Source organism: Physella acuta, unplaced genomic scaffold (assembly GCF_028476545.2).
Source record: "Physella acuta isolate Inbredline_101_S28 unplaced genomic scaffold, ASM2847654v3 ptg000833l, whole genome shotgun sequence".
In the NCBI taxonomy this organism is placed as follows: Eukaryota; Metazoa; Mollusca; class Gastropoda; family Physidae; genus Physella; species Physella acuta.
In genome coordinates this window covers 190,096-215,393 of record NW_026732351.1, presented here as the reverse complement: position 1 = coordinate 215,393, position 25,298 = coordinate 190,096, and the positions used below count along the sequence as shown (strand labels likewise).

The 25,298-nt window shown below is 43.0% G+C and overlaps 2 protein-coding genes across 3 annotated transcripts in view; both read right to left on the bottom strand.

Moving 5' to 3' along the window:
- The window catches only part of LOC131951863 (uncharacterized), a 14,398-nt gene extending 5,757 nt beyond the window's left edge, over positions 1–8,641 (bottom strand). The window contains exons 1-9 of one of the 2 annotated variants that reach the window (XM_059314270.1): positions 6,643–8,641; positions 5,821–6,389; positions 4,882–5,050; positions 4,680–4,797; positions 3,110–3,223; positions 1,972–2,119; positions 1,432–1,623; positions 940–1,042; positions 149–225 (exon numbers count right to left, since the gene is read on the bottom strand). In XM_059314270.1, the coding sequence (XP_059170253.1) occupies positions 149–225; positions 940–1,042; positions 1,432–1,623; positions 1,972–2,119; positions 3,110–3,223; positions 4,680–4,797; positions 4,882–5,050; positions 5,821–6,389; positions 6,643–8,353 (3,201 nt within the window). In that variant the 5' untranslated portion in view covers positions 8,354–8,641. The remainder of the gene's footprint in view (positions 1–148; positions 226–939; positions 1,043–1,431; positions 1,624–1,971; positions 2,120–3,109; positions 3,224–4,679; positions 4,798–4,881; positions 5,051–5,820; positions 6,390–6,642) is intronic. The other variant, XM_059314269.1, reaches the window with a different exon arrangement.
- LOC131951852 (uncharacterized) lies at positions 8,475–25,142 on the bottom strand. Its single transcript, XM_059314254.1, has 12 exons — positions 24,800–25,142; positions 23,219–23,403; positions 22,658–22,759; positions 18,589–18,687; positions 14,490–14,588; positions 13,136–13,270; positions 12,148–12,252; positions 10,960–11,142; positions 10,306–10,441; positions 9,977–10,112; positions 8,589–9,110; positions 8,475–8,499 (listed from the first exon to the last, which is right to left on the bottom strand). The coding sequence occupies exons 1-12, from the start codon at positions 24,840–24,842 to the stop codon at positions 8,475–8,477; spliced, it is 1,770 nt and encodes a 589-aa protein (XP_059170237.1). The 5' UTR covers positions 24,843–25,142.
- Positions 25,143–25,298: the final 156 nt, after the last annotated feature.

Here is a 25,298-nt window from a genome sequence, read left to right as displayed (position 1 = left end):
CCTTAGGGAAATAACAGAATAGAATGACTCCGCACCTATTAGGACTGTGATCATAATGCATAACAGAAAGGCGTTGGGATGGTTAATAGTTTTTTTAAATTAATTTATTAAGTTATTCATGGTGAACTTGTAGTGTAGAATACTTTACCTGTATGTCCGAGGCTTTGGACGACTGGGGCTGGGACGTGTTTAAATCCTCTGATGACGTCCAGCAAGCTGACCTGACTAAAACAAAAGAAGATATGCAAATCCTTTAACTCTTGAAGAGATGGATGAGGATAATGGATTTCTGTATCCACTGGGTCTTGTTGCAGAGGCGTAGCGAGGGGGGGGGGGGCGGCGTGGGACATATGTCTCCTGGCGCCGACCTTAGGGGGCGCCAAAATGGGTTGGAAAAACAAATCGAAAGTTCGAGGGGGAGGGGTGTAAATCGACAGTTCGAAGAGGGGTGCACATCGAAAGTTTGTCCCCGGGCGCCGGGAAGGGTCGCTACGCCTCTGTCTTGTTGGGATGCACTTATGGACGGGGGATATAATGATATGATGAATGCATTCAGCTAGACCATTTTAGTGTTGCCTTCTTCATTTGGGTAATGCTGTGTCTTATGTAGGTCATTGTATGTAGGTATCTTTGTGAGATTTAGGATTAAGATTATATTGGGATTATAAAAATGGTTTGAATTAGTATTAGGGTCAGGTTTAGGGTAAGGTCAAAAGTTATATTATGAATTATATTAGGTACAAGCCAATGGTTTATGTTACGTTAAGGTCATTGAATGCTGTTAAAGAAAAAAAAACTCTGAAAACACTAACAAATCATAAAAGTACCTATCATCTCAATACTCTCATAAATAAAACTGAGTCCTACAGTAGCTACATGAACGAAATCTGTAACTCTCTTACAGTGACTAAATGTCTATGTTTCTATCACCCTGTTTACCCATTTCATTTCTGTCCGCTGTAGTCGGCTCTGGGGTTCTGGTCACGATGCCGTACCCACCAAGACGTAGTCGACCCTCCACGTCAACAAATATCCAGGATGGCTAAAAAATTGTTAAAATTGAAGTTTCTTTAACAGTTGTGTAATTTTTTTCATTCAAACTTACTTATTTCGATTCTTATGTGGAAACCAATTCAAGACAAGATTATGCAGGACGGATTTTTTTTTCTTTTTTGTTTTTGCCAAAGCAATCGTTGTTAGATGTGTATTTAAGTTTAATGGCTAACGGCATGTATAGCTGTAAACTAGGCTATAGTACTAGACCGGACTATAGTTGAAGTTGAAGCCATGAAATAGGTCAAAATTTAAAAAAAAAAACTTTTCTAACTCTAGAAATTTAAGGCAGGTCGAAATGTCAAAAACATTATTTTTTAAATAATTTTAACAAGAAACCGTGACCGGGACGTGGTCCGCCCCCAAACCGAGGCTGACCTTGAGGTTCCCGTGCGGCATGCCCAGATGGTGGTGCACGAACTTGAGGCCCTCGAGCAGCTGCCACGCCAGTCTGTTGGCGGACAGCGGGTCCTGGCGGTGGGACAGCTGGACGATATGGACGTACTCGGCCAGCGTGTAGTCGCAGAGTTCCAGCGCCACGTACATGCTGCTGTGGGTCTCGCTGATGGCCTGGGGGGAGACGGTGATAAGGGAGGGGTTTGGTGGGGAACGGGGTGTTAGGAACTTTATTCCAAGTGGCTCTATTCACCCCCATCCTGTACTCCAACCCACACTCACGCCTACACTCACACCCTACACTCCAACCCACACTTCCACCTACACTCCCACCACACATTCCCATCCACACTCTCACACTCCACTCCTCCAAATCTCCTCCAAACCACACTCCTCCCCTCTACACTCACCACACACACCTACCACACCAACCCAATATCTACTACCACTTCACACTCCCTCATTTCCACCCCACTGCCCACCTTGTCCCACCCCCCCCCCCCCCCACGACGCCGTACCTACCTTACACTTGAGTATAAAATGATGGTCAAACTCCGGGTCACACATAACGTCCAGCAGACAAGGGTCAATGTAGGCCTGGGACTTGTCTAAGATCAGGACAACCACCTCGTTACCGTCCGTCGTCAGGCCCAGCACCAGGGGGTACTCACTGCAAGAAACCAAAGGTCAATGACCAGCCTTGTCAGGCAAGGATTTAAAACTAGTCTATTGATGACAAGCCTTACTCTAACTGTCATACAAGAATGTAACTAGTCTATTGATCACAAGCCTTACTCTAACTGTCATACAAGAATTTAACTAGTCTATTGATGACAAATCTTACTCTAACTGTCATACAAGAATGTAACTAGTCTATTGATGACAAGCCTTACTCTAACTGTCATACAAGAATTTAACTAGTCTAATGATGACAAGCCTTATTCTATCAGACAAGAATTTAACTAGACTAATGAAACAAAAACACGAGATGGTTCACTTCAAGTTGTACAACTTGAAGAGTAAAAGGGAGACAAACACAAAGATTTAAAAACCTAAACGGTTTTATTAGTGGAGTATTATTTTTAATAGCAATTGTACCTTGAAATATTCCTAAGTCAATAGTTAAAATCGCAGAAAATATTAAATCACAAAACTTTCAGCATACTGCATATGAGGAGTAATATTTTGTATTTCGTTTCAGATTATTCTGACATCTTAAACCATACCCAAAATTTCAGACTGAATACATTATGAAATAGTCGTAGCTGATGTACGTCAATGAATTCATAGAATTTATTTAAGTCTTTAATAAACAAAATAAAAAAAAAATGGAAAAAAAAGAGGAAAAAGAAGAGAAAAAAATAAAATATAAAAATAGAATTTTGAAGCTTTAATTTATATAATTTAATTTGGGTTTCTTTCTCATTTTTTTTTTATTTTTATTTTATTTTTATTTATTTTTTGGCATTTGAGATTTCAAAGTTCCCGACAGAAAAAAAAACAGTAAGATTTAACGTATTTCCCCGTAACAATGACAAGCGCTCTATTTACAACAAATGTAGTGTCATTGTGTTCTTAAAATAACCGACCAATAGAAATAACAAATGTAGTGTCATTGTGTTCTTAAAATAACCGACCAATAGAAATGGATGTTACTAACACGTGACTGATGTTGTACTCGCTCAAAGAGCTGGGCAGCACGATGTCCCCGTACTGTCGTCTGGTCGTCCAGGGCGTGTCCAGGATACGGTTGATGGCGTCACGCCACCGTCTGCTGGGGCAGAAGACAAAGTTGAAGTGTTAGCTAGTGCGGTTTGGCTGCTTGCTTCAGTGTTTCTTCCATAATTTTTTTCTCCGGGGGTGGGGGGGGGGGCCTTGATATTTTCGGGGGGGGGGGGGGGGTCAACATTTTCCGGGGGGGGGGGGTGACACTGGTAAAAGTATATTTTTTTTATATTCCATTTCGTTCGGTGGAGGGGGGTAGACTTCCTTCGGGGGTGCCCCCCCCCCACAACCCCCGAAGAGATGCCTGGAAGAAACTCTGGCTTGCTTGTCTTGAGTTCGGATCTCGGTTGGGACTTGTAGCTGTAGGACGTCCATGTGCCCATCCAGCTCTTATGGGTCTTATGGTAGGAAAAGTAAAGGTGACTGGCCATCGAGCTGACCAGGGGCGTAGCGAGGGGGGGGGGGGTGCGAACCGCACCGGGTGACACCATTTAGGGGGGGGGGGGGTGACACCAAGGCAAAAAATAGCTAAATATATAGAGAAAAAACTTGAGGAAGTGCAAATCGAAAACTTGAGGGGGGGGTGCAAATCGAAAATTTGAAAGTTTGTCCCCGCGAAGGGTCGCTACGCCTCTAGGGGGTGACACCATTAAGTGCCGCACCGGGTGACACCCGCCCTCGCTACGCCACTGGAGCTGACCACACCTTCCCTTCATATACCGAGATCAACAACATGAACTCTATTTCATCTTCCTAATGGATCGCTAGATCTAAATAGAAATCTTCTTCTTTACTTGATGTATTGTGATGGTTTGAAGAACGGATGGGGCTATTAAGCTATTAAGATTTGAGTTGCATGGTGATGTAAACACAGTATGATATTTTGTGTGACGCTTTGATATTTATAACATCGCAACATTTTTTTAACTATGTGATGATTTTGTGACACAATGATAGGACTGTATTTGGAAATAATCGCAAGTCTGAAAGAACAATAATTTGCGCGAAACGATATAGCGAACGTGGGTATGATCAGAGGCGTCGCAAGGCGGGGTGGGGGTGTAGACCGCACCGGGTAACACCATTTAGGGGGGGGGGGTGACACCAAGACAAAACATATGCAAGATTTATATAATAAGTGTTTTTTGCCAGTTCAATGAATGGTTAATTAGAGCTAAAAAATATATGAAGAACATAATTATGACCCCAAACAGGGGGGGGGACGACACCATGACATGAACATTCAAACTATAGAGAAAGCAATGCTACACCCAGCTGTATTAACAACTGACTATACTGACTTTACTATTTTAAAGCTTTTCCCGGGGGAGGGGGGGGGGGGTGACATCAACTTCAAAATTTAATTTACAGATTAAATTAAGAGGGTGGGGAGGGGGGGTGACACCATGAGGTGCCGCACCGGGTGACACCCAACCTAGCGACGCCACTGGGTATGATAATAAATGAAGGTGAATTACAATACTTCACACAGACAAGGGTGACACCTGCTGCATCTCTCGGTGGTCACCATCTCCCTCTCTGGTGACCCAGGGCGTCCATCTTGAGCTCGCGAGGCCCGCGTCAGAGTCAGGCGATCTGTCTCGACTCTTGGCGTCTGCTCCGCTGAACGAAATCAAATTTTAAAATAAAAATGTTGAAACATCCAACTTTAAATATCCAACAAACTCTCTACATCCAGTCCTGTACCTTGACTAGAGGACTCTGTCTGGATAGGTCCTACTAGGACATCCCTGATCTTGACCCTGTACAGCGAGGCGTAGTACTCAAGGTCGTTGCTGTAGACAGAGTCCCTGAACGGGCTGATGGAGTCTTTAGCGAGGTTGTTGACCTGGGCGCTCCAGAACTGTTGGCGGATCTGAAATATGGGTCGCCTCGTCAGTGGTAGTTATACACTGAAATATGGGTCGTCTGGTCAGTGGTAGTTATACATTGAAATATGGGTCGCCTGGTCAGTGGTAGTTATACACTGAAATATGGGTCGGCTGGTTAGTGGTAGTTATACATTGAAATATGGGTCGCTGGTCAGTGGTAGTTATACACTGGAATATGGGTCGCCTGGTAGTGGTAGTTATACACTGAAATATGGGTCGCTGGTTAGTGGTTGTTATACACTGAAATATGGGTCGCCTGGTAGTGGTAGTTATACACTGGAATATGGGTCGCCTGGTCAGTGGTATTTATACACTGAAATATGGGTCGCCTGGGGTTTTATTTAGGTCAGTTGTAGCTACACACTGAAATATGTGTTACCTCAAGATTTATTTAAGATTGTCTTAACATCACTCTGAAATACTTTACCCTGGTAGTTTCATGTTTGTGTCAAAACAGTTAAATATATGCCAGCGCAGTTTTCAGTGTTATGGTTAAAATTTGAGTTGAAAAGAAGACCATAGACTAGAGTTAGCAAGATGCATAAGTAATAGTTTTCCAAAATCTTAACAATTGCTCGTGTTTCAATTTATTTATTTTATTTTTTTGGGGGAATGGGGATGGAGATTAACTGAGATAAGGCTTTGTGTCTAGAAACTTTAGCCAATGACGTGATTTATAATGAATATTTGATAGCAAAGAGCGCGTCTTAATCTGATGTAGAATGAAAACGAATTTTAAACCTGGAGGAGATACCTGGTTGATGGCGATTTTTTCTACGAGAAGTGGGTCAGCAAACAGATCAGACAGCAGGTCCGTGGGGGTGTTGTCCTGGAAGGCTGGGAGGGTCAGGCCGTCCCGGGGCTCGGGCTCGTCCCTCAGGCTCCCCGGGAACAGCACGGGCGGGCTGAGCTGGCGGGGCTGGAACTGCCGCAGCTGGTGCTGTCGCTGCTGCAGCAGGTTGAGGTGCGGCTTCTGCCAGCTGGCCGCTGCCGTCTTGTACTGCTTCAACAGCTGCTGGGCCGTCTGCTGCTGCCTGTCCAGCATCAACTGCTGTTGGTGCTGCTGGTGCAGGAAGAACTGCTCGTTCTGACGGCGCTGGTAACTCTCCACGGCGTCTTGGAAGGTCCGGAAGGAGATGTCCTGGGGACGTTTGGACAGGGTCAGCTGTTGGTCGGAGATCCGGTAGGATACCCGGGGCTGGAGGCGGGCCGTCAGGTCCCCGAGGGTGGCGCAGAGGCTGCTTGATGACGTCATGTTTGAGGCCGTCACCGTGCAAACATTCGACGTCCGGTCCTGCCAACAGTTGGAGCCTGCATTGCTTCCTGAAAAAATTCACACCACAGGACATGATGTATATGTAAACACTCTTTTCTACATACCAAAATACATATATAAGTATGTATGTATATATATATATATATATATATATATATATATATATATATATATATATATATATATATATATATAAAGAGATAGTGAGAGTTAGAGAGAGTCAAATTATGTTGTAACATGCGATTTCAGTTATCTGTAGCCTATTCTAACCAACAGTTATTTACATATCGAGTTCCACACCTGAGAAGATTGGCGTAGAGCTGACAGGTACCCCAAAGACCGTGTGAGTACTAGTGGGGCGCACGGGCAAGCTGGGCATGCCGGTGCTGAAGTCACCCGCATGGCTGAACACAGGTAGGGTGGAGTTCTGGAAACGCTGGGTGTGAAACTGGTCAGAGTTAGACAAGTCGGTGCTGGTGTTGGAGAAAGGTCCCACGACCCCCACCATCGGGGTCCGGGGTTTGGTGGCGCCGAAGATGAGTTTATCCGTGGATCGATTGGTTTCGAAATCCATCTGAGCGTCACTGGATAAATTTTTCGCGTCTTGGGTGTTGGACGTTTTGCCGGATAAAAGGGTTTGGGAGTTGTATAGAACCAGGGTGGGGTCGAACGCCAGCGCCCTCATGGGGTTGGGTTTTTGGAAATTGAACCCCGGCGGGGGCGACGGCACAACGGACGCCTTGTTGCTGTAGGTCGGCTGCTGCTTGTCGGGTAAACCCAGACCCGGAAGTGACGTCACGGTGGGGGCGGTCAGGACCGACTCGACCACTGACGTCACGATGGGGTTGTTGTCTAAAACCCCAGCCATGCTGGCGAAACTGGGCATGTAGCAACCCGGGTTGTCCGAGTGGCCGAGTTTTGTAGCGCCCTCGTCAGATCTCCTGTCGAACCACGAGTTCTCAAACCCCCGAGATTCGGGTTTCATCCGGAATTCTTTCTTCCCCCATTCGTGTGGGTCCCCCGCCCACGCCTCTTTGTCTCCTGCCAGCAGGGACAGTTCGAACAGGTCCTGGTCGTAGAGATCTTTCTTCGAGAGCATCCCGAATACAGGCGTGGATTTCCCCGCCTTGGTTTTGTCGAATCGATGAAAAAATGAATCGTCGGTCATGGATGAAAACCTCGCGTTATCAAGATCGGGTAGGAAGTCGTCGAAGAAGTCGGTTTTGCTGGAGAGTTTCACGCGGGGGTGGTCGTCGAGTTGGGCGTCGTTACCCTCCTCCATGTCCTCCCCTTCCGACTGAACCTGAACTTTGCCGGAGGTCGTCTGCAGGAGTGGCCTTGACCTCGGGGTGATGTCCCAGGAGGTGGGGTACTCCGCCAAGGGCTTGTCCTTGAGCCAGCTCCAGGAAGAGGTGTGTTTACCGTCGTTGCTATGGTGATTGATGTCTTTGATGGCGGCCAGTTTGTTCATGATGTCGTGGGAGGAGCGCTTGGGTTCACCGAGATCGTCCATGGAGAAAAGGTTCTTGTCTTTGGATTCGTCGAAAAAATGAGAAAATGAACTGGGGAACATTTTGTGCATGGACATATGAGTTGGGTCAGCGAGGGTAAAATCGTCAACGATGGAGAGTGGATCTTTACTGGTCAGTAGTCCGTTGGATGCAGCTGAAGGACATTCAGATGACCCCGTCGACGATAGTTCGTCAGTATCGCAGTCGGATGACACCGGGGTACACGGAGAACGATCTTTTTGAGAACCTTTGACGGACATGTTGTCAACGAAAGCGTTCCTGGCAACCTGCTGCCAGTCCTCGCTGTCGTCGTCTGCTCGGACCTTGACCCCCTCGCCGTGCGCGGCGTGTGGGGTCGGGTTCTCCGTGCCGCGCGGACCACTGGTCAGTTTGTAGAAATCCGAGCTGGCCGTCCGGTTGACGTCGCCGACCAACACGGTAAAATTTCTGGCACCACTGTCTCTGGAACATCCGATTTTGGCCACGTCTGCCCAACGCATGGGCCCGGGGCGCGGGAAGTCCTGCACTTTGGTGGCGCTTAAATTCCCGGTGGTGACGGGTTTATTCGCGCTCCGGGATCCCACTTTTCTATTTTCCACTTTGACCCAACCGTCGTTGGGATCAGCGTTGACCCTGTCCTCGTATCCTGTAGAAATAGGCGGGAATTCTTCTTGAGTGGAAACATCCTGGTGCCATTTTGGATCCGCCCCGGGCACCTTAACATCCGGGACACACGCCTCTAAAGGAAACGCCTTCCTTGTGCACTCCTTCTCCCGAAGAACTTGTGACTGGAGACCAAACTTCTCCTGACTCGCATCGTTGGCTTTCTGCTCCGTCTGGTCGTTAACCTTCTGCTGGTAGTAAAGGGCGTGGTCTTTATCTGAACCCGCCTCCCCGGGAGAAAATAAATCCGCGTTGCACAAACCGTCCGCATTCCATGCGCCTTGCTCTCCATTTTCATCGTCCGTACTACCCTCGGCGGTCGACGTCTGCGTGACGTCCAGCTTGGATTGTTTGTGTCGTTTCTGGCGCTTCCTCTTCTTCTTCTCCCGCTTGATGCGGTCCCTCTCCTCCTCCTCAAGCAGCTCAGCCAGGTTCTGCTCCCGGTCCTTGGCCTCGATGCTCTCGACAAAGCCCAGGAAGGTTTTGATGACCTGGCTGACCTGGAGACCTTGACCCATGTGGTTGCTGATGTTGATGTGCGTGATGAAGGTCTTATTCCGCGTCAGGAGTTCTTTGTAAAAGCTGAGGTTTCCGCTGAAAATATTTTTTTTTAAATTATAAATTTTAAAAACTTTTCTGGTCTGATAGTAATACAGCCTAGTGGATAGATAAAAAGCATTGTGCTTTTGACTCAATACTTTTGCAAAAGTGTAAGTAGGCTTAAATGGAAGGAAATGGTGGAGGCCCTATGTTCCATAAGGAGCAAAGAGGATCAAGTCAAAGTAAGTCAATTAGACTTCAATTAGTAATAGGGTTTTCTCCATTCTAACTATGCTTCAAACAAAAATCTTCATCAGCAATCAAAATGTGAAATAGACAGTGTACTTTTATGACAAAAGTGACACTATGATTAATACGTCCCTTATAAACGTGATGTAAGGTCACTGTACTTTACTAACAATCGTGACATAAAGTCATTTTACTTTACTAACAATTGTGTCATAAGGTCACTGAACTTTACTAACAATTGTGTCATAAGGTCACTGAACTTTACTAACAATTGTGTCATAAGGTCACTGAACTTTACTAACAATTGTGTCATAAGGTCACTGAACTTTACTAACAATTGTGTCATAAGGTCACTGAACTTTACTAACAATTGTGTCATAAGGTCACTGAACTTTACTAACAATTGTGTCATAAGGTCACTGAACTTTACTAACAATTGTGTCATAAGGTCACTGAACTTTACTAACAATTGTGTCATAAGGTCACTGAAGTTTACTAACAATTGTGTCATAAGGTCACTTAACTTTACTAACAATTGTGTCATAAGGTCATTGAACATTACTAACAATCGTGACATAAGGTCATTAAAATTTCCTGACAAACATGACAAAAGGTCATTGAACTTTTCTGACAAGCATGACATAAGGTCACTGTACTGACACTACACTAACCTGTTCTGCCCGAGCCACGTGCGACCTGCTGACCTACTTGCTAGGATCATGATGGGCAGCAGAGTACTCACGACGATGTACGTGTCGTGGGCGGTCAGCACGTGAGTACTCAGCTTCTCCATTACGACATCAGGACCTGGAGGTCATGGAAGGACATTAGGACATAAAAGTTAGAGATGGGAATTGGGGATATAAAGGTTATAGATGGCATTTGATAAAAAAAGAAAGTGGAAATTGCGGAAATGGGAATATGTAAAGAATTGTGTTTGTATTTAGGGTTCTAACACCCGAACACCTACACCCCTCTGTCTGAGCCCCTAATGTCCTACCTTTACAGTGCAGAAACCTCTGTAGGAGGTCGTCCCTGAGGTCCAGTGTCTCTTCCTGTTGGCTTATGGCCTCGTCTGTGCCTGGATCCTCTTTCCAGATCAGCTGACTGATCATCAGACACGCCGCAGACAAGACCTGGATAGAAAGAGATGTAGGATAACATGCAGGTAGGGGAGGAAAGGTAGTTTGATGGGGGGGGGGGGAGTCGCAGATTATATACGACACACCTAGAGACTGACAGAGAAACAGAGAGAGAGAGAGAAGGACAAAGAGCCAGAGAGAGGGGATGAGATACTAGGATACTGAAGGAGAGACAGAGAGCAAGAAGGAACCACAGACAGACAGATGGATACACATAAATACAGACACACAGACATATAGACACACACATATAGATACAAAGACGCAAGACACAGACACACAGAATTACAGACGCACAGACATAAACAGACACACAGACTTACAGACACACAGACATAAACAGACACACGCAGACAGGAAGACAGAAAAAACAGACCAGACACACAGACACAGACACACACACAGACACACATACACAGACATACATACATAAGACACAGACTCACAAACAGACAGAGAAACACACAAACGGACGCACAGACAGACACATACAGACAAACAACCAGACGAACCCTGGGGGAAGTGACGTGCAGACGGATGGTTTGCACCAGGTGGTGGATCGGGTCAGCTGTCGCCAGCTGGCTGAGAAACTCCTTCTGGAGACTCTTGACCACCAACAGCAGCGAGCCCAGGATGGACTGCATGTCAAAGCTGGGGTCATCGCTGGACAGGCTCCCCAGTTTGTGGATCCGTCTCTGTGGCAAGAGTCAAATTCACATTAAACAATCAGATTTGGGTTTTATTTTTCATATGCATTCATCTATGTGAAACGTTTAGTGTCCTTAATATTAATGTACCAAGGTTTTTTGTTCTACTGAGTTCTTAGATAGGTCTCTGAGGCAAGAGTCAAACACACATTAACCAACCAGATTTGGGTTTTATTTTTCATATGCATTCATCTATGTGAAAAGTTGTTTTCTTTTCTTAACATTAATGTACCAAGGTTTGTTTATTCTACTGAGTTATTGGACACTCCTCTAGGAGCAATAGTCAAGCACAAATTAACCAACCACATTTGGGTTTTATCTTTCACATTCATATAACTAGATGAAAAGTTGATTTTTTTTCTTAATATTAATGTAACCATTGTCTGTTTATTCTACAGAGTTATTGATATTTTTAAAATATTTAAGCTTTCTTGGTTCGAGCCATCAGTTACTAGTAACATGTTGGATGTCACCTTATCATTGATAAATCGTTCACTTTTTATTGAAATTATTTGTTGTGTTATTTATTTTGTCCAGTGTTTCTATCAGACATTTTTTCTCTACTGGAGTGGTGAGCTCACTTCGATTTATGTAAGGATATATTTTCTATATAAATTATATATTTTTTCTATTTCGTCATGGGGGAGGGGGGAGTAGAATTCCACCCCCTCCCCTAAAGAGATGGGTGAAATAATCACTGGCTGCACCCACTCGGTAAAAAACGTTCCATTTTTAGACCCGTGTTTCCATGGATACCCATAATGCTGCCCACTATATTGCTTCCTCTGTCGATGTCAGGGTAATTGATGACCTCTACTTCACCTGCCCCAATACTACCATAACTATATGAAAAGTAAATTGAAGTTTATCGTCGGAAATCAATAATTTCACGTGGTGCGAAAAAAACTATGAAATTCGAATCTTGGAACATTATTCGTAACCCGAGACAGTAATATTTCACAGTGGCTCTATCTGTTAAACAAAAAAAACTACCATGTAGAACTCCAGCGCGTCCTCGGGGCGGCAAGCGTTGAGGAGCAGTTGTACAAGGAGCTGGTGCTGGTTCTTTAGGGCCTCACAGATGGGCGTCCGTCCTTCCTGGTGGGGGAGGGAGGGGTTAATGGTATGGTGTTATAGGGGAGGGGTTAATGGTGTGGTGTTATAGGGGGAGGGAGGGAGGGGTTAATGGTGTGGGGTTATAGGGGGAGGGAGGGAGGGAGGGGTTAATGGTATGGTGTTATAGGGGAGGGGTTAATGGTGTGGTGTTATGTTATAGGGGATGGAGGGTTTAATGGTGTTGTGTTATGGTATAGGGGGGAGGGGGGAGGGGTTAATGGTGTGGTGTTATAGGGGGGAGGGGTTAATGGTGTGGTGTTATAGGGGGGAGGGGTTAATGGTGTGGTGTTATGGTATAGGGGGGAGGGGTTAATGGTGTGTTTTTATAGGGGGGAGGGGTTAATGGTGTGGTGTTATAGGGGGGAGGGGTTAATGGTGTGGTGTTATAGGGGGGAGGGGTTAATGGTGTGGTGTTATGGTATAGGGGGAGGGGTTAATGGTGTGGTGTTAGGTGTGTGGTCGTGTTAAAGGGGGGGAGGGATTAATGGTGTGGTGTTATGTTATAGAGATGGAGGGGGTTTAATGGTGTGGTGTTATGTTATAGCGAAGCAAGTTTTTAATTAATGAAGCTGTTTTTATTGGTATTTGAAGCTGTTAGTTATGACTTATGTAGCATGTTCTGTTTGGTGATGGCTAAAATACAAGTGTTATGGTAGCGGGCATAAAGCTACTACATACATAGAGGTGAAATGCACTAACCGTTTTTTTTAAGTGTGTTGATGCTGCGCTTATTAAGTGAGCAGGGAGCTTTTAACTGATTCGCCTTGGCGTGGCTACTGCTACTCACCAAGTTAGACCACACAACAATAAACGTGACAGTCATGACATGTGACAGTGACATGTGACAGCTGACGTGCCAACTGACCGTGTCCTCGCTTAGGATCAGCTTGGCGACCTGCTCACACCCCGAGGTGTCGCCTGACGAGAAATGTTGGATGAAGAGCTCACACGTCTCAAGGTCACCGAGCTTGGCCGCCTTGTGTAGGACAGTCTGACCCAGCTAAAACCAGACGTAGGCAAAGTGAGTTGGTGAGACCAGACGTAGGCAAGGTGAGTTGGTGAGACTAGGTGTAGGCAAGGTGAGTTGGTGAGACTAGGTGTAGACAAGGTGAGTTGGTGAGACTAGGTGTAGGCAAGGTGAGTTGGTGAGACTAGGTGTAGACAAGGTGAGTTGGTGAGACTAGGTGTAGGCAAGGTGAGTTGGTGAGACTAGGTGTAGACAAGGTGAGTTGGTGAGACAGGTGTAGACAAGGTGAGTTGGTGAGACTAGGTGTAGGCAAGGTGAGTTGGTGCGACAGGTGTAGACAAGGTGAGTTGGTGAGACAGGTATAGGCAAGGTGAGTTGGTGAGACTAGGTATAGGCAAGGTGAGTTGGTGAGACTAGGTGTAGGCCAGGTGAGTTGGTGAGACAGGTGTAGACAAAGTGATTGGTGAGACAGGTGTAGAGAAGGTGAGTTGGTGAGACAGGTGTAGGGAAGGTGAGTTGGTGAGACAGGTGTAGGCTAGGTGAGTTGGTGAGACCAGACATAGACAAGGTGAGTTGGTGAGACCAGACATAGGCAAGGTGAGTTGGTGAGACAGGTGTAGGCTAGGTGAGTTGGTGAGACCAGACATAGACAAGGTGAGTTGGTGAGACCAGACATAGGCAAGGTGGGTTGGTGAGACCAGACATAGGCTAGGTGAGTTGGTGAGACCAGACATAGGCTAGGTGAGTTGGTGAGACTAGGTATAGGCAAGGTGAGTTGGTGAGACCAGACATAGACAAGGTGAGTTGGTGAGACCAGACATAGGCAAGGTGAGTTGATGAGACTAGGTATAGGCAAGGTGAGTTGGTGAGACCAGACATAGGCTAGGTGAGTTGGTGAGACCAGACATAGGCTAGGTGAGTTGGTGAGACCAGACATAGACAAGGTGAGTTGGTGAGACTAGGTGGCAGAAACATTAACGTGAAACCGTTAAGAAGGCAAGCTAAATAGGTAATCTTAGGAGAAACATTTCTGGTGTTAGGGAAACTTTACGTAGGCAAGGTGAGTTAGTGAGACCAAACGTGGGCAAGGCAAGCTAGTTATAGTAGTTAACCTTGTGTCAAAAGCATCCATAGTGAAATTGTTAAAGGTGGTTTTCGCTAATTAAAACTTTAGGAAGATGATTTTCAGGAAAAAATTAGTTCCCTGATTGTTCACCAAATCAAACAGTTGACTGCGAGTTGACCAACTTACGTTGTTCTTGACGTCCCCCAGAGCGCCCCTGTGTAGCAGAAAACTGACGGCCTCCTTGTTGGACGACTGTGCCGACAAATGTAAGGCCGTGTTGCCGTCCTACAGGATGAGACATACAAACATCTGTGTCTTTCAAATGTTATCCTCGTGTCAGATAAAGAAGGTGATAATTTGGTCATTAACTTTTTTTTCGTTTTTCTCTATTTATTGTCTGTTTGTTTGCCATTGCAGTCCATTTATTGTGTTGACTGTCTCTCTGAAGTTGTTTTCAAATCCCTCAAAAAGAATTTGTTCTTCTATAGATTATACACATTGTACGAACCAGAGGCGTATCCAGGTTTTCGTTGTAGGGGGAGCGAAAAAATAAAAAAAAAGGCGCCGAAATTTTTTACATGTTCTAAATACGTGTATTATATATATATACATATATATATATATATATATATATATATATATATATATATATATATATATATATATATATATATATATATAATTACTAGCTGTATGTCATTACTTCGCTATGATGTAAAATAAATTGAAAGTAGCACTCTGAAGAAATAAGAAAAAACACACAATGTAGGCCGATAAAATAAAAATTGTATCAATCTAAACAAAAGAGAAATATACACACACTACAACCAAAAGCAATGAACGTAACACAATCTGTTTTGTAATTCTTGTAAAAAAATTTCTTACATAATAATTCCTGGGAAATTATTTAAGACAAGTGAAATAGGGGAAATAATCACTCTCTTAATATAAATATGTATATATCTACACATTTAATTATAAATGTCAAAACAAATAAATAATTACTTTAGAATATAATAAAATTGTTTAACACTATTCTTGTTTACAACATATTTTTGTCTATAATCAGAGTTGGTATAAAACCACGCTTTTCAATCAGTAGTAAAGTATTTAGAACAACAACCTTCAATTAACAAATATCGTTCTTTTAGTTCAGATCATATATTTTAATTAACTACTGCTGCTTTGTGTTCTTTAAAGGTCATTTTTTAACATAGTGATAGGTATGGGTTAGATTACTGTATTGATCACACACCTTTTTACTGGTAATTGCAAAAACAATATTCACAGAGTTTTACGTTTAAAAAGCTAATTTTCTGGCGGCATGGTACTTTGGTACATCATTACGCGTTTTTGTACATGTACTTAACAGCTCAGTTCGGGGTGGATTGGGGGGGGGGGGGGGGGGGGGTTCAACTTCATTCACCACTGTCCGGTCACTTTAGGTCAATTATCCAACACAGTGTATACCTAGGTGTGACATTAATGTCGCTTTACACAATTGTGGTGGTGAGGTGTGTGTCTGTGGGGGGGGGGGGGGGAGATAACCAACTCAGAGTGAACAGAGCGTCAGTTTTTAGATGACTATTCTAAACATCTATATATATATATATATATATATATATATATATATATATATATATATATATATATAATTCTCTTCTTGGAGACGCTAGAAAACAAGCTGTAAGCGCGCTCCCTACTACCCCAACCATACATGGTCTGGTGAGCTGTGGTTCAAGCTAAATGTTTACAATCGTAGAGCCGGGTTTAGTGACGGCTATTAAGGGCAGATAATTTAGTTTGAAACGATTTTAAACTTAGGGGAGGTAACTAAGGAGAGGCTGCTTTCACGGGGGGGGGGGGTGTAGGTTAGGGGTTGGGGGAAAGGAGGGTGCGGGTAGTATCGTTCTTAACGACCTATTGATAGTGTTTTAAAGAAAATATTTTCATTGGCAGCATTGGTACTGTCGAATTCACAAATTATGAATTACTGAAAAGTAGAAAATAAAACAACTAAATAGCGGCGTATGATATGCCGCGGGTCGGCTCGTACATATATATTACACAAATATATATAACATAAATATATATTACAGAAATAGATTTAAATAAGTAGCAGTGGCATTATGACAATATTTGTTTTTACAGAGGGGTCCATGGAGGATGGGGGTTGTAACTGTTTCATATAATTTGTAATCGTAATCACTATCGCCCAAACTGTAAGAATACTACTACTTCATCGTGATGACGTTGTTGGCATTGTCAAAATTTCCCCACCACTACGCAGTTTGCTCATAAGTAAATTTAAATAGAGGTGACACATCAGTTGTATTTGTTTCTGCATTGTAATCACACGATTCAAACTGTATACATAAAGTAATTATATGTGAAGTTTTATGTATAACATTTTCTAATTCAATTATTCGTAAGCAAATACATTATAAAGTTGCCTTAAACTTAACAACCCTCTTGCCAAGTGGTACTAACCGTAGAGGTTTTTTAAACATTGCAATGCATCGTAATGGTTATTTTTAGAATGGCAAACTGATGCAGCTGTTAATACGTGTTGTAAACGTAGACACTACTAGACTAGTACAATAATGCTTATGTTAATTGCTGCATGAAAAGAAATCTTGTGATTTACATAGATGTGCCGACCAAAAATATTTTTTTAACAAATATCATTGTTTAAAACTTTGAGTTTAAAAAGTTTCCAAAAAGGCGCCACTTTGCTGAAAATGGCCACAGGGGGAGCGGCCGCTCCCCCTGCTCCCCCCCTGCGTACGCTACTGGTACGAACCAACCCGCGGCGTATCATATGCCGCTATTTAGTTTTGTTTTCTACTTTTCTGTAATTCATAATTTGTGAATTCGACAGTACCAGTGTTGCTACTGAAAATATTAGCTTTAAAACACTATCAGTAGGTCGTTAAGGACGATACTACCCCCACCCTCCTTTCCCCCAACCCCTACCATACCCCCCCCCCCCCCCATGAAAGCAGCCTCCTCTTAGCTACCTCCCCTAAGTTTAAGATAGTTTAAAACTAAATTATCTGCCCCTAATAGCCGTCACTAAACCCGGCTCTACGATTATAAACATTTAGCGTGAACCATAGCTCACTAGACCATATAGGGGTGGGGGTGCTAGGGAGCGCGCTTACAGCTTGGTGTTTTCTATGGTCTCCAAGAAGAGAATTATATATATAGATACTTCTTTTGCTATTTTATGTGAACTGTTTTAAGTCTACCCTATATTTGTTAAGCAACGCGTCAATGGTGTTTCTTATGTTAGTTACAAGAAATTCAATGGTTATGGCTTAGTCATGTTCGATAAAACTTCCTACATGCTAGTTTATGGATTAAAAATAAACATTATATACAATAGGCCTAAGCAGGGTGGTGGGAAATCAAATGAACAACACTGAAACGTACACAATTAATCGATTCCACTGTTACGAAAATGTAATATCTCTATCTGTATGAAGAAAGGATAAAATAAGTTCTAGCCTTTATTGTCAAAGCACCTGTGGTCCGCGTACCAGTTGATAGTTCGCGTTAAATAGTTTCTCCCTACCAGAGGTTTAAACCCTGAACAACAAAGCCAGCTGTGAACATACTATGAGGTATAACCGGCAGACAAACAATTAAATTGTGGGACTTTAGATGAACTTGAGTACAACTTGCCTGATCTATCGCGTTGATGTCTAAATCTGAGCCTTTGTAGTTCCATAAAAGATTCATCATTGTGACATCACCATTAGCTGCTGCCAACATCAAGCTATTTTGCCCTGTCTAATTGGTAAATATATATATATATATATATATATATATATATATATATATATATATATATATATATATATATATATATATATATATATATATATAAACATAGTTTAAGCAAATCACAAAAACCTGTGTAACAGCATCAAAAGGATCAAGATCCAGTGCCTTATTACTCAGATCCCATGAACAAGTGCTACCCACATCACTGGATAACACCCCCACCCCCCACCCCCCCCCCCCCCACCCCCGGATGCAGAGCCATATTACTCAGACCCAGGAACCAGTGCTACCCATACCACCCAAAGAACCCCACGAACTGATGCTATTCACAACACCTAAAGACCCTCATGAACCATTGTCAATAAGCCTCGTAGAAGCCAGTGCTTGCACACTCACTTAAAAACCTATACCCCACCTCCCTCCACCCATAGAACCAGTGCCACCCACCTCACTTAAGTCCCCCCCATCCCCCACCACAAGAACTATAGCCACCCACCTCCGATATATCAGAGACCTCGGCCCCCTTCTGTAGCAGCATCTCAGCGATCTTGTAATGTTTCCACGACACGGCGCTCTGTAGCACCGTGAAACATCCCTGCACCGTTCAGTAGAAGATATGGGGGGGGGGATAAAACTTCAGATATACTGGGCGATTGTTTTAGTTTTTTTTAATACAGATTCATTTAACAGTATGTAATGGCGTGTAATTGAATGATTTTTTTTATCTTGTCCAGATAAGCCCCGCCAAAAAAAAAAAAAAAATAAACCTCCGCCACTAAAGCAAGATTATAAAAAAAGATTATATGAAACTTTAACTTTTAGTTTTTAACTCTAACCTTAGCCCAAACCTAACCATAGGCCTAATCCTATGGCGTGTTCTTAAAAGCATTCAAATGTCTAGAGATAAAAAAAATATGTCAAGGTTGCGTGTGTGCATTAAATTATAGTTGACAAAATGTGAAGTGTCTTAACTTTTCGCCAGTGTACTTTTTGCATTAGTGGCGGGGCTTATCGGGACACGATCCTTGTTTTTCTTTTTTCTCCATACCACTTGGTGGTTTATTTATTTCTGGATGGGAACAACACGACCCTCCCTTCATTTACACTGCATGCGTCCATTGAAACATCTTCCAACCTCTCCTACCATCCCCCCCCCCCCCCCACCCACCAACCCTTACCAATTTATTTTCAATTTTACACCACGCCACTCCACCCTCTAATCTACGTCACGTGACCTAAACACTGATTAATGAGGGCGGTGACGATCACCTGTCAACTCCGATGTAATGATTTAATGATGTAAAGAAGAGAGGAGTGGGTTGGTGAAGGTTGATAGGTAATCTTGAGAGTAGGTTGGCGACGGTTATATGGTAATCTTGAGAGTAGGTTGGTGAAGGTTGAATGGTAATCTTGAGAGTAGGTTGGCGAAGGTTAAATGGTAATCTTGAGAGTAGGTTGGCGTAGGTTGAATGGTAATCTTGAGAGTAGTTTGGCGAAGGTTGAATGGTAATCTTGAGAGTAGGTTGGCGAATGTTGAATGGTAATCTTGAGAGTAGGTTGGTGAAGGTTGATAGATAATCTTGAGAGTAGGTTGGTGAAGGTTGAATGGTAATCTTGAGAGTAGGTTGGTGAAGGTTGATAGATAATCTTGAGAGTAGGTTGGTGAAGGTTGATAGATAATCTTGAGAGTAGGTTGGTGAAGGTTGAATGGTAATCTTGAGAGTAGGTTGGTGAAGGTTGATAGATAATCTTGAGAGTAGGTTGGTGAAGGTTGAATGGTAATCTTGAGAGTAGGTTGGTGAAGGTTGAATGATAATCTTGAGAGTAGGTTGGTGAAGGTTAATAGATAATCTTGAGAGTAGGTTGGTGAAGGTTGAATGGTAATCTTGAGAGTAGGTTGGCGAAGGTTGAATGATAATCTTGAGAGTAGGTTGGTGAAGGTTGATAGATAATCTTGAGAGTAGGTTGGTGAAGGTTGAATGGTAATCTTGAGAGTAGGTTGGTGAAGGTTGATAGATAATCTTGAGAGTAGGTTGGTGAAGGTTGAATGGTAATCTTGAGAGTAGGTTGGTGAAGGTTGAATGATAATTTTGAGAGTAGGTTGGTGAAGGTTAATAGATAATCTTGAGAGTAGGTTGGTGAAGGTTGAATGGTAATCTTGAGAGTAGGTTGGCGAAGGTTGAATGATAATCTTGAGAGTAGGTTGGCGAAGGTTGAATGGTAATCTTGAGAGTAGGTTGGTGAAGGTTGATAGATAATCTTGAGAGTAGGTTGGTGAAGGTTGAATGGTAATCTTGAGAGTAGGTTGGTGAAGGTTGAATGATAATCTTGAGAGTAGGTTGGTGAAGGTTAATAGATAATCTTGAGAGTAGGTTGGTGAAGGTTGAATGGTAATCTTGAGAGTAGGTTGGCGAAGGTTGAATGATAATCTTGAGAGTAGGTTGGTGAAGGTTGATAGATAATCTTGAGAGTAGGTTGGTGAAGGTTGAATGGTAATCTTGAGAGTAGGTTGGTGAAGGTTGATAGATAATCTTGAGAGTAGGTTGGTGAAGGTTGAATGGTAATCTTGAGAGTAGGTTGGTGAAGGTTGAATGATAATTTTGAGAGTAGGTTGGTGAAGGTTAATAGATAATCTTGAGAGTAGGTTGGTGAAGGTTGAATGGTAATCTTGAGAGTAGGTTGGCGAAGGTTGAATGATAATCTTGAGAGTAGGTTGGCGAAGGTTGAATGGTAATCTTGAGAGTAGGTTGGTGAAGGTTGATAGATAATCTTGAGAGTAGGTTGGCGAAGGTTGCATGGTAATCTTGAGAGTAGGTTGGCGAGGGTTGATAGGTAATCTTGAGAGTAGGTTGGCGAAGGTTGCATTGTAATCTTGAGAGTAGGTTGGCGAAGGTTGAATTGTAATCTTGAGAGTAGGTTGGCGAGGGTTGATAGGTAATCTTGAGAGTAGGTTGGCGAAGGTTGCATTGTAATCTTGAGAGTAGGTTGGCGAAGGTTGAATTGTAATCTTGAGAGTAGGTTGGCGAAGGTTGAGTGGTAATCTTGAGAGTAGGTTGGCGAAGGTTGAATGGTAATCTTGAGAGTAGGTTGGTGAAGGTTGATAGATAATCTTGAGAGTAGGTTGGTGAAGGTTGAATGGTAATCTTGAGAGTAGGTTGGCGAAGGTTGAATGATAATCTTGAGAGTAGGTTGGCGAAGGTTGAATGGTAATCTTGAGAGTAGGTTGGTGAAGGTTGATAGATAATCTTGAGAGTAGGTTGGCGAAGGTTGCATGGTAATCTTGAGAGTAGGTTGGCGAGGGTTGATAGGTAATCTTGAGAGTAGGTTGGCGAAGGTTGCATTGTAATCTTGAGAGTAGGTTGGCGAAGGTTGAATTGTAATCTTGAGAGTAGGTTGGCGAGGGTTGATAGGTAATCTTGAGAGTAGGTTGGCGAAGGTTGCATTGTAATCTTGAGAGTAGGTTGGCGAAGGTTGAATTGTAATCTTGAGAGTAGGTTGGCGAAGGTTGAGTGGTAATCTTGAGAGTAGGTTGGCGAAGGTTGAATGGTATTCTTGAGAGTAGGTTGGCGAAGGTTGAATGGTAATTTCTAGAGTAGGTTGGCGCAGGTGGAATTGTAATCTCTAGAGTAGGTTGGATAAGGTTGAATGGTAATCTTGAGAGTAGGTTGGCGAAGGTTGAATGGTAATTTTGAGAGTAGGTTGGCGAAGGTTGACTGGTAATCTTGAGAGTAGGTTGGCGAAGGTTGAATGGTAATCTTGAGAGTAGGTTAGCGAAGGTTGAATGGTAATCTTGAGAGTAGGTTGGCGAAGGTTGAATGGTAATCTTGAGAGTAGGTTGGCGAAGGTTGAATGGTAATCTTGAGAGTAGGTTGGCGAGGGTTGATAGGTATTCTTGAGAGTAGGTTGGCGAAGGTTGCATTGTAATCTTGAGAGTAGGTTGGCGAAGGTTGAATTGTAATCTTGAGAGTAGGTTGGCGAAGGTTGCATGGTAATCTTGAGAGTAGGTTGGTGAAGGTTAATAGATAATCTTGAGAGTAGGTTGGCGAAGGTTGAATGGTAATCTTGAGAGTAGGTTGGAGCCAAGTTAACTACATAGTTGTCATTGAATAGGTATCTACGGGCAAGGTTTTTTCAGATATTTTCCTCGGGGTGGGGGTCACTTAAAATTAACGAGAGGTGAACGCTGGTTAAGATATATATTGTATGTATAAATTATATACTTTTTCATCCCCGGGGAGGCAGTGCCCACTTCGCAAAGAAATGCATAAAAAAAAAACACTGAACACATGTCTGCTTAAGATTAGTGTTTTTAGACGCCACGAAAATATTAAAATTGTATACAGTTTCTTAAACCAGTCAGACAATAGTCAAATCTCTCCTACACCTAATACAGTTTGTTAAAAATTCATCAAAGATTTGTGAATCCCTCACCAACCTCTCATCCCCCTCCCTTCGTTTCCGCCACACACCTACACCTCACCGATACATCATTGATGACAGGCGACTAAAAACTACGGAGAAGGAAACAAATTTTGAAGGGACGTTTAAATTTAGATGGGGCTGACCTTTGACCTGGCATTGACGTCAAGATTTTCATCCAGAAGTTTCTTGACCCCCTCAACATGGCCGATACTTGCAGCAACAGACAGGCAGGCTACCCGGCTCAACTGGTTCAGATCATTGGAGATTATAAACACCAGGGTTTTTTTTATTAATTTATATACAGGCATAGAGGCGTAAGTTACGTGTTTGGGTGTATAGCCTATATATATATATATATATATATATATATATATATATATATATATATATATATATATATATATATATATATATATATATATATATAATATATATATATACTCTTTCCCGTTCCAAAACACATGGGGTAGACAGAGTTCATCTGTTTCAGGGACCTCATAATATGAAGGGATAGTGTGGTCGGAACTATGATCAGCCGCATTTACTTTCCCTAACGTGAGTTAGATACCTATCAGAGGTGTGTGGACCCAGTTGAGGGTGATGGGCACAAGGTCGAAAAATGGCAAAAATTATATATAATAAATATAGGCTCTGAATGTTATTGTATATATTATATCACAGAACAGAAAGCAATGATGGCCTACTCTGTCATTGCTGTCCGCGGCCGGAGCCCCGTCTTCCATTGATTTGGAGAACAAACGGTCCAAGATGGCGACCAGCTCTTGTCTACCGCCTGCCTCACCCTGCTCGTCTTTTGGTTGCTCCTGGGGTTGTGGCTGGTTGTTGTCCTGGTTGTCGTCACTGTTAGTGCTCGCTGTCTGCATCTTCTCTGGCAGACGACAGTAACAACGTGTATTAACTTCATTGATTTTGTCTAGTCTAGCAGATGACAATAACAACATGTATTACTTTGTTGTTTTGATCTAGTATAGCAGAAGACAGTTACAACGTGAATAACATTGTTATTTTGGTCTAGTTTAGCAGCACGCCTTAACAACGTGTATAACGTTGTTGCTTTGGTCTAGTCTAACAGACGACAGTTACAACGTGTATAACATTGTTGTTTTGGTCTAGTCTAGCAGACGATAGTTACAACGTGTATAACTTTGTTGTTTTGGTTGTGTTGAACCCACATTATGTTAGTTATCCCTTGCTTGTCTATGCGTTAGTATGATATTGTTTATTGCTTTTTACGGTAAAGATTTGGGTTAAGCCTTGTCGATAGTCTTACGAATCTTTTTATTTCATTCTAGTGTTTTTTCATGTTGGTCTATAAGTAATTTTGACGTGTTTTTTTTTTAAATTAACAACGATATATTTAGTCCATTTTTGGTAAAAAGTAAAGTTCCCTTTTTCAACCTGACGGTCTACGGGGAAAGTAAAGCAGAGTTCACTTGTTTCTGTGACCCCGGCATATGAAGAGATAGCACTATGACCAGCCGCCTTTACTTTCCTTACTGGCTAGAACACGGATTCGAACACGAGACTTACGGGTTAGCAGTTTAGCTCTCTACTGCTAGACCACTAAGTATCTGAGTCTATTTTTCCGTTGGCCTAGTATTGATACCTTGACCCTAACCGCTACAACAACCGATACTGCTAGAAACTTTTTTGCCTATATTTTTTTAAACGAACCAAGAATCGTTATGTACAATAATAACTAAAACTCAGTAGCGTAGCGAGAGGGGGTGGGGGGGGACATATTTCCGGTCGCCGACCTTAGGGGGCGCCAAAATGGGTTGGAAAAATAAATTGAAAGGTTGAGGGGGGTGCAAATCGAAAGTTTGAGGGGGGGGGGTGTAAATCGAAATCTCGAGGGGGGGTGCAAATCGAAAAGTTTGTCCCCGGGCGCCGGGAAGGGTCGCTACGCCTCTGCTAAAACTTTACGGATTTGTAGATCTCGTACAACAAGTGGCACATAAAAGGACGCAGGCTATTGTAATATAGGGTCTAGTCTTGAGATAAAGGAAACTAGAATCTAATGAACTATTCACCTGTGCTACCACTAGAGCGAGACGGTCAGACTAGGGGAATCTAGTACTGGTCTAGCATTATTTCCTTGAGCTACCTATACAGCTAGACGGTCTAGTGCTGGTATAATGTCAGACTTACAAACTAGATTCTAGATCTGGTCTAGAATTATTAACTTGAACTACCTCTAGAGCTAGAAGGTCTAGTGCTGGTAGAAAACTAGAATCTAGTCTAGAATTATTAACTTGAACTACCTCTAGACTTGTGGCGCCTTTTCCTTGAACCATGAGTCGACATGCCGTCCTAAGACCCAGGTAACACACCAAACTGTAGACGTAGAACTGCTACAGCACAGGAATTACTCTGAAGGTAGTCTCGATGAGCTAGCTAGATCTAGGCCCGTCATTGTACTTGGTCGATCAACAGCGTCGATTTCAAAAGGCCGTCAGGATGGGGATTGGGTGGGCGCCGGGTCAGTTCGTGGTACGTCTTTCACGGTAGAAGTGGGGTTTGTTCTCGGCGTATTCCAAACTTGGCTAAATGCTACTCATGGTGTAAACGTGTTTACCAAGTATCATACAGACCACTTTTGTTGAAATAAATGTCACACCACAACAATGAACGCAATGGATGCTCAAGTTCTTGGAAATTCCCGTTCGTTTTTTTGTTGTTTTCAAGCGAAACTGTTTTGCCGTGGTGCGTAAAATTTTGCATGAGCTTTGAGTTGGGGAATCTGATTATGTGGTATTCGCG

Bases quoted from the DNA above. Each gene is read 5' to 3' on its own strand.
- LOC131951852 (XM_059314254.1), bottom strand. From the start codon at position 24,842: ATGTCGACTCATGGTTCAAGGAAAAGGCGCCACAAGTCTAGAG. The intron at 23,404-24,799 runs GTAGTTCAAGTT...GTCGTCTGCCAG, and splicing joins AAGGCGCCACAAGTCTAGAG to AGAAGATGCAGACAGCGAGC. The intron at 10,442-10,959 runs GTTCGTCTGGTT...CTTTCTATCCAG, and splicing joins TGCACGTCACTTCCCCCAGG to GTCTTGTCTGCGGCGTGTCT.